Source organism: Prinia subflava, chromosome 3, assembly GCF_021018805.1.
Source record: "Prinia subflava isolate CZ2003 ecotype Zambia chromosome 3, Cam_Psub_1.2, whole genome shotgun sequence".
NCBI lineage: Eukaryota > Metazoa > Chordata > Aves > Passeriformes > Cisticolidae > Prinia > Prinia subflava.
Window position 1 is genome coordinate 97,448,651 of NC_086249.1, and position 13,755 is coordinate 97,462,405.

Genomic DNA, 13,755 nt, shown 5'->3' on the forward strand with positions numbered 1-13,755 from the left:
CTTCAGTGTGATGTTTAGTTTAGGATGAATCTCTTTCTTAATGATGATAGGAAAATAATGCTTCTAATCCACTGAGACTTTGAAATGTGCTACAAAGCCAGTGCATTTATAATATCTATAATACATCTTACATTCATCTGGGCACTCTCGAAAATCAGCCTCCCCCCAGGGAAAATGCTGATTTAGCCAGGGGTTAGGAAAAAATGAGACAAACTTTTTTTTTATTTGTAAACCTCCTGTGAAGCTGCTCAAGAATCCAAGCATAGTGCCAAAAAAGGCAAAGCAAAGAAGAATGGGTAAGGCTTTGTAACACCTTTGTGTTTACCTGGATGCACATCTTACTTTAGTGATATGTATGGTTTTCAAATTGAAGGGCAGAGAAAGGGGGTTGAAGTTTCAGAGAAAGGGAGTTGAAGTTTCAGAGAACATACACATAACCTCTAATACCTTTTACATGTGCAGCAAAAAGAATCTTTAATTCCTTGATGACGTTCTATTTGGTAAATCAGATCTTAAGACACTTTTCTTCAGTATTCAAAGCATTAAAAGTAATGTGCAGAAAAAAAAAATTGCTGTTTTAACTGCTTCAGCTTAGGGTGTTACATAACAGTTGTATCTTTTTTTTATACTTGCAGCACACAATTTTTTTCCCTTTTCAGTTCAGCAGTTTTACAGTCAAGAAATAACAATGTAAATCTTTAAAAAGTTGACTTAAATTTTAAAAATTCAAGTTACATCATTTTTTTTAACTGTAGGCCAAGCAGTAGGTTAGTGTTGCAATCAAAAAACCCCTCTGCCTTTAATGTTAGAGAGACCTAACTTCTTTCAACCTGAAATCAAGTAATTCAATGCAGCAATCCAAACGTACAAGTACCAATTACTTTAACAACACTCTTTTTTCTTATGCACAAGAAGTAATTTATAACATGAATCCAGAGTTTGGTCAAGTTATTCAGCTGGAACGATCTACTTCCAAAACATCAGTTTGGAATTAATTCTTCATACCCATTACCATTTGAATTACATAAGAGGGAAATGAAATAATCTACCAAGAAACCAGAGCTCTTATTTTCCTTATGATGCTCAAAGAGCTTGCAAGATGAAAAGCATACAAATTGGAACTGGACACATAGCAACTAAGTGGCTATTCTGTCACACTGCATTTCACAAATGAAAGCATCCTCCAGGTTCTTTGATTAAAACATGAAACAGGCAAAATAAGCAATACTTGCAAGACATCATTCACGGAATATTTCTTGTACAGCTCAATGGCTAATCACTTTTCTTCCACAAGAATTTAAAGGTAAGTCTGATACTCCCGCTGGTCGTAAATACCAAATAGAAATTTACGAGCACTTGAATTAAAGACCACAGAAATATGTAACTATGAAAGTACTACAATACACCATGTCATCCCATATCTTATTTCCTTTAAAATTTTATCTTATTTATCACAAGCTAGTGAAAATTCTTAGTTAAGCACACAACAGACATGTCTGAACAAAATTTTCACTGTCCACTAGAAATCCTCCTTAAATGAACTGCAAAACTGCAGAGATTACCCAGACCTGAAAATTTCTTAAACCCTACAGAAAAACAGGATATAGGCTAATCAAATCATACCTGGATAAATTGCTTGGTTTTCACAAGCCCCACGTCTCCAGCCTCTATCTGTGCTCTTGACAGCTTCTCTTCAGTTTCACTTAGCCAATGATTAAATCTCTTCATGTCAGAATGAAAAATCTGCCACTTCTCCAAAGATTTGTCAAACCGTCTGCAAGTATAAAAGGAGAGGAAATAACAACCTGTTTATACTTTATTTATTGACCACAGAAAAAAAAAATAAAGAGAATAATGTTGGATGTCTCAGGTTAATATCAGTATAATATTGGTGGTATAATATATTAGCATTTATAACAGTTATACCAAACAGCAATATGGCAGTACCTCTGAAGTGAAATTATCACTAAACAAATGCACCACAAATCAGTGTTTTATCAATTTGAAAATCCTTTTCAAGAAAATGCAGTGGTCTTCAAGTGAATTTCCACTTGCACTGTGCAAAGGAACTCTTTAACAAAACCTTTTTCCTATGTTTCACTTTGAGTATTTTGTAACGATAAATATGCAAAAAAAATTTAAAAGTCCTGAAATAAAAGGATGATTAAAAAAAAAAAAAAAGAACATAAAAAAATAGGGTTTTGAACAATAAATAAGGATGAAAAATATTGCTACCATGTCTACAAGTCTACAGTTCACCAAAAAGACCAGATAAGTACTTCCAGCACTTTGGGAAGATCTGACCTGTTTTTGTCTACAGTGACTGATTGATCTTCTGCTTCAAAAAATGTTTGACTTGGCCACTGCCAAATACTAAAGAAATTAAATTAAGACAGATTATAAAACAGATTAAAAGGGGGTTTGCAGATAGCCTGCATTTTACGAAATTCAGTTATCTTACGTGTTAGATTGGTGTGGAAATGTAATCACTAATCAGAGATTAGCCAGAATGATTTGTTAGAAGATCATCATTAAATGTGCTACTGTTGTTCAGTTTAATAATCCTCCTTTACAGGATTATAATAGATTTTAGGTTGTTCTTAAAGGATAAAAACAAAGATGCTCAATTATTTCTCTAGGAGATAATCTGGTTCTGTATGGGCAAACTATACAATTATTTGAATGTTAAGGAGTTTAATTCACAACACAAAATGACATTACTATGAGGGAATACAGATAATCTTTCATTTTACTGATGATTTTTCATTTTTAGTAGAAAATATAAGCAGACTATTGACCTGATTAAATATTGCAGTCACTAATCTCACTTATTTATTAAAATGACCGTGATAATTTATCATGGTTATCATATTTTATTGTTCAAAATTAGTCAAATAATAATTAAAAGGCACATTATAACATGTTTTTGTGTTATTTTATAACTACCTTATTCAGAGTTACTAGGAAAAAATTAATTTTACCTAAAAAAAATCATGTAGAAAATAAAATTAAAAGACACAAACATAGGACAGGGTACAAAGCGCTATTGGTTTGTTCCTGCAAACCAAATCTTAATTTTGCATCTGTGTTTTGATATTAATTCCTAGATATTTTGATAACAATCCTTGATAAATTATGAAACTCGCTCTTGTGATAAATTCTGGTTTAGTTAAATTTCACAATCAATTTACCCATAAGAAAAAGAACATTATTATTTATACAAATTCCTGAAAGACATGATTTATGTAATAGAAATTGTTATTGTAAGAAACATGCGTTTTGTTCTTCATACAGGGAAAAACATTCTGCAAACTTCATTTCTGTACCATTGCTAAACATCGTATTGTAGGATTATGCTAATATTAACCCACAAATTCTGCAGTTTTGTCAGCTTGATTCAGCATAGTTAGCACCTTGTAAAAAACACACAAAACATCAAAGTAGTATAAACAATTATGCATTAGAATGTGAGAGCATTAACTTTAGAATGGCTAAGGCCATTCTTACTGATAACAAAATAAGAAAACTTGTTTTTGTCAAGCAAATTCTACAATTAAATTGCTTAAAGAAAGAGCTAAGCCATTTTCAGAGGTTTTGATGTTTTCATTTGACTTCCCAGAATTCATGTGGGTTCTTATTTATATTTAATTTCTATATCCTCTCTGCATTTGGACTCAAAGTGATTATCTCATTTTAGACACTGCTATATCTTGATCTTGATCTCAGGTTCTGCTGTGGGTCCATTCTGGGACAACATTTAGCTCTACATATTCTATTCACACCTTTGCAGCTTGTCTTCCACCCATAAACTACCAAACTACCAAAAAAATAGTGAACTGCAACCAAAACAACCATAGCAATACCATCTGTCAATTCAAAATTTAATTTCTCTCCTCTTCCTAGAAAGTAGGTTCTGCAGCATGACATAAATTAAAAACATTCTACATTACAAATACATTATAAATATTTTGATATCTTGAATTGTATTGATTGTATTATTCTTCTTGCCCTAGTTACTGATATCATACCATTCAGTGTCCATCTCTATCAAAGGAAATGACAACTAAATTGGCTAAGAAAAAGCAAGGTCATGTCAGTCAGTGCTGGTTTTTAGACATATACAAATCCATTTTTATTGTACGTGAGGGAGCAATAAACTTAATAACCACTTACAAATAATAATTATACAGAAAATGCATTGGATTCTAATGGATGCTGTGCATCAATAGTTTAAATAAAAACATGCCATATAATTTATAAAACATTTTTCTTCTACACTAACTAAAATTATTTATTAATTATATGAACTTCAAAATTCCAATTATTTATTTCTACCAAAGTTTTCCTTCATCAGAACAGAGATGCAATCACGTATTTTAGAGAACTTTTCCTCAACACCTGGATTAAGTGTAGGTAACAACTTTTCCCTAGGGAAAATAAAGAAATGCTTGATTAAATGTGACCTAGGTGAAAGAGCAGCATATTTTGCAACTCTCTTCTACGTTAAAAATATCCATGTAATTGTTAATAAAACCACAAATTTCATAACTTTCTGAAGTGTAGCCATCAAAAGCATGATAAAGAAACTCCAAAGCAAAAATTTTACATGGAGCAAACAGTGGCTCAATTTTATAGAAATCCAAGCCAGTATTTCTGCCTGCATGTGAAGGGCACATTTCACATTTCATCCCCACAAAGGTGACAGTGCACACTGCACTTGCAGCCAGGACACTGCAGCGTGTGAGCATTACCCACCCTGTGCTGGCATCCCTCTGATAAGATTAAATATGGGTGAAAAACCACATTAACTCCTGACTATCAGGGTGATGCTCTCCTCCTTTCCCCAGGGGCTCTGACCTGCCTGAGGCCGGTTCTGATGTGGCACAGCAGCACAAGCTGTCATGGCCTTTAGGGAGGAATGACTGTGAGAAACCTCAGCTGGGCTTTCTGCCCAGGCCTTCAGGGCCATTCTGACACTCAGACCTTTCTCTGTTAGCCTGTCTACAGCAGCCAGGGCCAGCTTTGCTCTCCTTACAGATATTGTAGGAACTTTGGGAGATGTCCCTGCTTGCAGCACCTCGCCCCAACCTTGCTGTGCCTTGTCACTGCCAAACATCCCTTCTGGAGCTCTCCAGAGGTGGAAGCCTCAGATGTCCTGTGTGCTGGGTTTGTACAACACACTGGGCAAGCATTCCCCCTGCCCTTCACTGTCCCAGTTCCTGTGGCTGCAGGATGGTGGCTGGGAGGTGGGACAGCCAGCACAGAGCACAAATGTCCTTCCAAGGGCTGTGAGGCTGCCTGGACTGCCCAGCTACACCCACATCCCCATCATCCACATCCACAATGGATCAATGTCCATTAACTCCTGGAGGACAGGGGACAGGCTCCTGGAGAGAGCCTCTGATGTTGCCATGAGATTTTCCTAGTTTGCTGAGCATTCATATTAAAGTAGAAGGTTTGCACCTTCTCACACTCCTTTCATGTAAACACCAGTTGTGTTCTATAAACATTGCCATTGTTTTCACATTTCATGCTGGGACAAACAAGACTGTGTGACAGTCCCCTTGACCAACGTGGTGGAGAGGTGGGAATACCACTCTCCAATCCATGGTCACCTTGCTAGAAGTATATAATAGAAAGTAATAAACAAGGCAGAGATTCTCCCTGCTGCCTCTGCTCTCCCAAACTCTTGGCTCCGTGTGTCTTTTCGAGCAAGGCTCACAGCAACACTCTTCCACCTGGGTTTCATCTGAAAACTAAATGCAGAGCACTCTTTGGTGTGAGACAGAGCTCAGTGAGCAGCTGATCCCAACCCAAACAAAACACTCGTGGACAGATTCTAATCAATACCAGTGAAATCCAGCAGTGGTGGTGAAATCCACCATTTTGCTTCCCTGGTTCTGCTGCAGCTCAGATCCTGTCTGGGACAAGGCTCAGTGATATTTTCCACAGCCTGGACACAGAGACAAGTGCAAGACCCAGATTTATAGAGAGCTGGAAAATCATATCCAACTGGGGGAAATCAGTTCTCAGAAATGCCTCAAATTTCCATCATAATTCATAAATAAAAAATTGATTTCAGTGAATTTGGGGCATAAGAGGATGTGTAGTGCCAGGTATATATTACAGGACGTCCCCTCAGCAGTCCCCTGTAATTACTCTGAAGTGCCTAAATCCCATGATTTCCAACGACAGAGTTCTGAGTTCAACCTGTAATAACATGTTTTATCCTCCAAAAACGCCCTGTTCAATTTTATGTTTCCACTGCCTATCTTGAAATCCTCCTGCAATGGTGGCTTTAGAGCAGGAAGAATAACAGAAAGCTGATGATACCAGTTAATGCTGGCTGTTCACTCCCTGAGCCTGAAAGATGTTATTTATCCTGTTTAAGGTGTGGTAGATGTGTACAGAAATATATACTGGAAAATTAGACGTCCTTGTTTCACTGAAAATCATAGTAATAACAGAGCACTTAGCATTATCTTCTTAAAGTACTGATGCCTGTATTGGCACGAGGGATTTTTGGTCTTTTACAGCTTTTCAGTCAGTTAAAAATCTTTCTAAAAAGTGATTGTTGAGGGGTTTTTTGTTTCTTTGTTTATTTTTTAAGTTTACAATAAAATTTCATTTAAATCCTTTTCACTTTAATTTGGAAAATTCATTTGAGACGAGAAACCTAGGCCCAAGTAACAGTTACCAGGTCTTATTGTAAGAGTAGCATACAGTAAACAGCCCTGTTTTTCTGAAACTAAAATGTTGATGACTAACATGACTTAAAGAATGGAAAAGCAGATAAAACTGTATTGGTAGAGGAAAGTGTTCATCATACTGTTATCAAAGAGAAAATACTTGTAAGTCATAAAGAGCCTAGTTAAATACTTTACAGTATCTTTCCTGTGTTTAACAAAAACATCTTAAATAATTCTTACACCTGTTGGTACAATAGAAAAACAAAAAGAATCGACTATACTCAGTATATTTTCCAGTATCATTAGAATTAATAAGTATTTTCACAGTAGTGGCATTTGAAAACTTGTTTTTTACATTTGACTTCTGTGAATAATGATTTACTGTGATAAAAAATTTTTGCAATGTGCAGGATAACTAAGAAAAAGACAATGCATTTTGTGGAAAAGGAGCTGAATGGTAAATGTTACTGTAACAATGGCAATTAGTACTACCTAAAGCCTAAAAGAAAAAAAAAAGTGGCACGTTTATGAGGGGTTTTATATAAGTAAACGTGTATATATACAAATATATATTCTCTCTATATATAGATACCCTAATTATATATGCTAATTTACAAAAAAACAAGTTCATGATATATATATTAGTGTTGTGAATAAAAAAGGACCTTCAACACTGTCAAGTAAAATATATCAAGCTACAAGTTCTTCATGAATAAGTAGCAAAAGACATTTTGGCTAATGCATATGATTGTAATAAGGAGAATTTAAACAATGTACAAATGCCTGCAAAGGCCAGTATCAGAAAGTTACTATATCTAGACTGGCATGCTGCAGAGAATGAGTCTTATTCTATCTCTTGATCCAACTCAGTTAGGAAAGTTTCTAATGACTGTATGGAATAAGTTCCAGAAAAAAATTACGAGTCGTGGAGGTAACTCTCAGAAGCATAAACTGTGGCTGTCCAGTACAGGGAGGTGTAGGGTGGAAATCAGGAAAGGTTCTTTCCCCAGAGGGTGGTTGGGCACTGGAACAGGCTCTCCAGAGCAGTGGGCAGAGTACCAACCCGACAGAGCTCCAGGAGGGTTTGCACAACTCCAGGCACAGGGTGTGACTCTGGAACTGCCCTGTGCAGGGCCAGGAGTTGGACTCAGTGATCCCTGTGGGTCCCTTTCAACTCAGGATATTCTGTGATTCTGAGTCTAGTAAAGAATCCCAAACACATCATCCTGCCTGTTCATTACTGATCTCAAAGAAAAAAATATATGTGAAAGTCGTTCAAGCTATAAGTTCAAAGAAATTGTTGCTGAGAAGATGCTAGAGGCCAGCTTTGTACAATGTTACGTGGTCAGCTACCACTGCAAAGGCCTTCATAAATCTTTCTGGGCAGTGGAAAGTCTTCATTGCACATCCTATTCTTCAGTAATCAGGAGGAAAAAAATGCAGAATATAAATGAAACAGACTCTAAGGTTATGCAGATTAAGACTGTAACAGGTAAGTTTGACGCAGTTTCTGTCTTCAGTTATCTTTTACCTCAAACACCATTTGTTTTGTTTTGTTTTGTTTTGTTTTAGAACACAGAAGTTAACCAGAAATCCAGTCTTTGGGGATACAGCAATACAGCAAGAATCAATTGAAGCTGAACAGACACAGCCTGCTTATCAGAGACAAGAAGCTCACATATCTTGGAGGCTCTGATCTTTCATATAGTCCATATGTCAGTCCCACGGGACAGTAAGGGTTAGTGACAGAATAAAAGCTCTGAAATGGAACTTAAAATAAGCTTAATTTAAAACTGATACATTAACAATCTTTATCCACTCTCAGTAAAGAAAATAATTAGTAGAATATATGTGTATTTAGATTACCAGTCTTTAAATTAGTCATAACAATATTATATTTGTTTACTCATTCATTTAAGGTTTATATTGAGATATTAGAGCTCTGTTTAATAATATAATTAACATGTTCCATTCTCCTCTGATTTGAGTACAATAACTTTTACTTTCTTGCAGAACAATGGGCAATTATGATCCCAAAGAACTATAGTTAGGTTTTAGGCATAAAAAAAATATGAAGAGAAAAAGATGAGATTTCAAAGCAGTTACAATTAACTTTTAGTTATTAAGTGTCCCGCTAGAGATATTTTTAGTTAATACCTGTTAATTGAACTGTCAGGTATATTAAAACAGGCTTGATTAAAATGTCCATATTTTGCCACTGCTACTGTGACCTAGCTATTTAATAAGGCACATTTTACTTCTCTCTAGATAAACTAGACAAAGAAAAGTGAAGCACAAAGCACTGCAGAATATTCATGTTGTGTATTTCATGAAGCGAACCTTTTGTAACTCATATTTTGATAGAGAGACCCACTTTGGTATGAAGATTCACAGCTACAAATCTTTTCCTGATGGAGCTGCCCATCTTTTAAAGATGCACACACAGTCATGTAAATTGGCACATAAAGACTTCATAGGCATGTTTACAGCAATAAGATTATTAGGGTCTTTATCACCCCACTGTGTCATACAAAAACATAAATCAGGCACTATGAGACATGAAGTACAGAAAATTTTTTGAATTGTGTACATTTGGCCTATTTCTTTCTGCAACTGCAGCCTCTGGGAGCTACAGAATTTTTTGTGTCATAAAAAACCCCTGAGAACTCTTTCTAGGAAAACTGTCCAGGAGTCACAATGAGAATTTTAATTGTTATGTAACACAGGCTTATGTTGAACTTAATGTAGATGTTTTAAATTGCCCATAAAATCAAGGAGTTGGCATTTGGAAATAAATATTCCAAGCAGGTTTGCACTTTTTCTCAAAGCAAAATAAATAGCTATATTTTGGACTGTGACAACAGTTATTGTTTCACTAAATTTACAAATAGAAAATTGAAGCAGGTAAGAATCTGGAGGAAGACTGAACAGTACATAAGATAAGAAGGGGCAGGGGAAAGTTTTTGCTGGATTAATTTTTCTTTTTCAATACTGATCCTTTGTTAGAAGGAAGTATGTCTTCTATGACTATTAATATTTAGCACAATGAACAACTCAGTTTTAACAGGAAAAAATGAGTTGTTCTTAAGAGAAATCAGGCACAAATATGAAGTGCAGGTTCTCAACAGGGACTTAAGAGGCTTTAATTCCCTGCCCTTATTAATTGTATTTCCCACCTTACCTTGTGGCTGGCACCTCAGGGATTTCCAGCCAAGCAACTCATTTTTTCCTCCAACTCTTCAGATCTGCTTGCCAGATACATAAGTTAGAGAGAAATGGCAATTTGGGCAGGAACCAAAAAGAAATGGCATCGTCCCCCTGGAAGACAAACCTGACACTCCAGTCCCAGTCATGGCCCATGACCCACCACAGCTGCAAGAGAATCATTTCCATTTCTTACACTGCTTGGAAAAATAACCAATAATTTCAAGTTATCATTCCATTTTGCTTAGAACTTGCAGAACTGCAGTTCCAGGATACGAATTTTTAATTTTTTTTTATCAGTAGAAAAAAGCACTGATTCATATTTTCACAAAAAGATTTTGAGATTCCCAGTGCTTTGTCTCCTGCACTACAGAAAGTCTTGAAAATCCCTCCTGGCTTGCCAGAGTAACAAGCTAACTGCAAAGGATGCTTCTGCACGTGGTTCTCCACAGATCCTTCATCCCCTTCCTCCTGTAGCTAGGAGACACAAAGTGATGGTGCCTGGAGGATAAAGCAATGACAGCAAAGCTCTTAAAGCTTAAGCAACTTTCTCTTTCTGAAAGGGGGAGGGCTACACAGTTCCATTTACCAGATGACAGCCAACTTGATTTCTCAAAAAAAGAACCCCTAGAGTAGTTTCAAAAAGGCTCCCAGTCCTCTGCCAGCTCCTGGGGAATCAATACAGCATTCTCATCCAACTAATTTCTCCCAAATCACCATGGGAGAGGACATGCTAAGTCTTTAACTAGGGAAGAACAGTTGTTTTCCATCAAGCTGTGGTATTTTTTTAGTTCTCTGGACCCTGATTATGTCTTGTTCAGTCCCAGGTGAATCTGGTGGCTGTCACAGGAACATTCCAGCAGCAGCAAGGAACCATACTGACCCTGACAGGGCTTCTGCAGTTCAGAATGGGCTGAAATTATCATGAAAGTGGAGCTTAACTGCAGAAAAAACAGCTGACTAAGCACTTTGTGCTCTGTAAATACAGATAAAAATACTGCACTCACACCCATTCCTAATATTTTTTTGAGAAATCTTACTTCTGTTGTTCCTTTAACAGTACAAGATCAAATAAGTACATGGAGATTTTTTTAAAAACGTGTTTAAAATTCAAAACTTAGGGCTCTACCTACTTAAAAAAAATAGCCAAGCCAGGTATTTAGCTTGCTTGAAATTAGCGTGGAAGAAAGCATGCTGCTCATTTGGAGACATATGCACACAGAAGCAAAGGAAGGAGATGAAAGGTAGAAGGAATCTTACTCCTTTCTGTGCTAGCCAAAAAAACCTCAGTAAAACAAGCTGTTGAAGAGTAAAACAATCTTTCTTATTTTTGGACATTACCCCTAGGGAAAAGCTTTGACACACCAGCAAAGTCTACTTACCTATGCTTTGCTTCCCTTACATAGCAAACATCTCAAGGTTCCACTTCAGGGGTTTTTACTAGATGGAATTACATCCTTGTATTACAAGGTTCTGTAATTAATTTATTCTACTTACTATAAATATGTCTCAGTAGAAAACCAGATGACAGAAGGAGCTGCACACCAGTGAAATCACACACAACACACCATTTGTATTACTTATAATATCAAGAGCATTAAAATGAGAATCCCTTAAAATTGTATTTAATCCTAATTGTTAGATTCTTCATTGTCAGAAGTAAAATCTTCTTAATATCTTCTGTGTAACTTCAAATACTTTTTTTTCTAATAGCAAGTTAATTCAACAGCCACCTCCATAGAAAATATAACTTAGTGTTTGCAATTTATATATACTTTTCTGTATTTATGTATGTATATAAAGGCTTTATTTCAATTTTTCTCTCTTTGCCTGGTACACACTGATGACTTCATGCTTAATTTACATTTCAAAAGATACTTCAAATACAAAAATGCTGACTAGGGAAGATGTTCAAATTCAAGGATTATCACATCACTGTAGCCAAGATTTTTCGTGCTTTCTACTACTAAGGGGAAAAAACGGTGATGCAGTAAAAGCCCAGGACTAAAATTCAGACTTGCTGCTCAGAATCTGTGCGCCACTCTGGGGCAGTAATCTGCCTTTCTCTCCTCAAACAGTACTAATGTCAGGTGTCAGATTATACCTTCTTCTGACCCAGGGATGGGGCAACTGAGAGGCGTTTTAAAAACTTTTACTCCATTTTCAGTTTCATGTGAAGGGTGAGACAGCACAGATGCTACAATTCACGCCATGACAGTCAGAAGCCAAACTATTTCCTAATTAAAATACATTATAAGCGTTTTTTGGCCTATCAGCTTTTACCACACAATGCTGCTAGTGCCTTAAAGCCAATCACCTCAAATTACCCCTCGTGGGTCCTACTACAATGCATCTTTCATTGTTCTATTTCTCCAAAGTATCTAGTCTTATTTGCAAGGCCATCATTTGAAACTTGTTTCCAGTTCCATTTCTCTCTCAACAATGTCCATCCTATTCCATGGCATTTCTAAGTCCACATTTTTTATCTCAAAATTTGCATACAGATTCACAAAATTATGTGAGCCTTCTGTCAGGCTTTGAGAACTCTCTACAAGTCCATTTCCCACATTCAAGCCTAACTGCAAAAGCTTTGTGCAGATGGAGTGCAAGGTTAAGCCTGTTTAGCACTGTCAAGGCTGACCCGGCTGGGTGCTGGATCCCTTCCAGGGTGTACAGACACTGCACAGCCTCACACCTCTTCTTGCACAAAAAACAACCCATCTGCAGGGGCTGATGGCCACAGCCTCCACCACTCACCAGGAAGCCAGTGTGACCAGAGGCTGTGTAACTGGGTAGCAGATGGAGGTTTGGGAAAGTTGTTTAGGCTGGATGTCAGGAAAAGGTTCTTCACCCAGAGGGTGGCTGACCACAGGAACAGGCTGCCCAGGGGAAGTGGCCACAGCACCAAGAGTGATGGAGTTCAGGAAGCATTTGAACAATGCTTTTGAGATTCTTGGTGTGCCTAGCACAGGGTCAGGAGTTGGATTCAACATTCTGTGATTCTACTACTGTCATCATAAACTCCACTGAGCATGAGACCACAGGAATATACAGTGTCAGTGTATATTCCTGTGGACTGTATTCCAGTGCTGTAAGTCCATAAACCCCAAAGGATGCCACTATCAAATCATGGCACTAACAATTTCACAAATGAGAAACAAGAGATCAGCAGATTTCTGTTGTAGGGGATGAGGAGCTCCTGAGTGCCAAGTGTAAGCTGAGATGGGTCACTCTGCTCCATTTCATGGCTGCTGATTTCAGGAGTCTGAAAACTGTCACTAGACCCTCATTCTCATCTCCTTGTTTGGGGAATGAGAAGCTGCACTTCATCCTTCTCTCCTATAGCAAACATATGGCTAGGCTGAGCAGCCATTGACCTGGGGGTGAGGTTTAGCTCACTAGATTATTTGCTGAATTTGTACAGAAAGTCTCCTTTACAGACACTGCTGACAGCAGCAGAAAGAATACTGCTGGACAGTTTTAGAAATACCAAATATGGAAAATAACTATGCATTCATGATGGTGGTGCATTATTTACTAATTCTTCTCTTTACCTAGAACCAAGGCAGTGCATAAGAAAGTTATCCCCATTGCCTATTGCCTTTCCTTCTCTGTTAACAGGTAAGGAACCTGGAGCATCTTAGCTTGGCACCCTTTGAAAGTGCTAAGCAAGCAACCTGCTGTCATTTAGCCCAACTGATGAGGAACCCTAATTGCATCTCAGGATTTACACAGGTCATAAAAATGAAAGTTTAAAAAAAAAAAGAGAAAATGTAAATGGAGGAACAGATGAGCTTAGCTGCCTGGCTGTCTTGGGAAAGACAGCATTGTTGTTTTGAAGTTACAAATAAAAGAGAGAGGG

At 37.1% G+C, this 13,755-nt stretch overlaps 1 protein-coding gene across 2 annotated transcripts in view; it reads right to left on the reverse strand.

Annotated features, from left to right (window-relative positions):
• Window positions 1–13,755, reverse strand: part of DMD (dystrophin) — a 978,378-nt gene that overhangs the window by 540,812 nt on the left and 423,811 nt on the right. For both annotated transcript variants that reach the window (XM_063392999.1, XM_063392994.1), the window contains one exon: window positions 1,624–1,774. In XM_063392999.1, coding sequence (XP_063249069.1) covers window positions 1,624–1,774 — 151 coding nt within the window. The remainder of the gene's footprint in view (window positions 1–1,623; window positions 1,775–13,755) is intronic.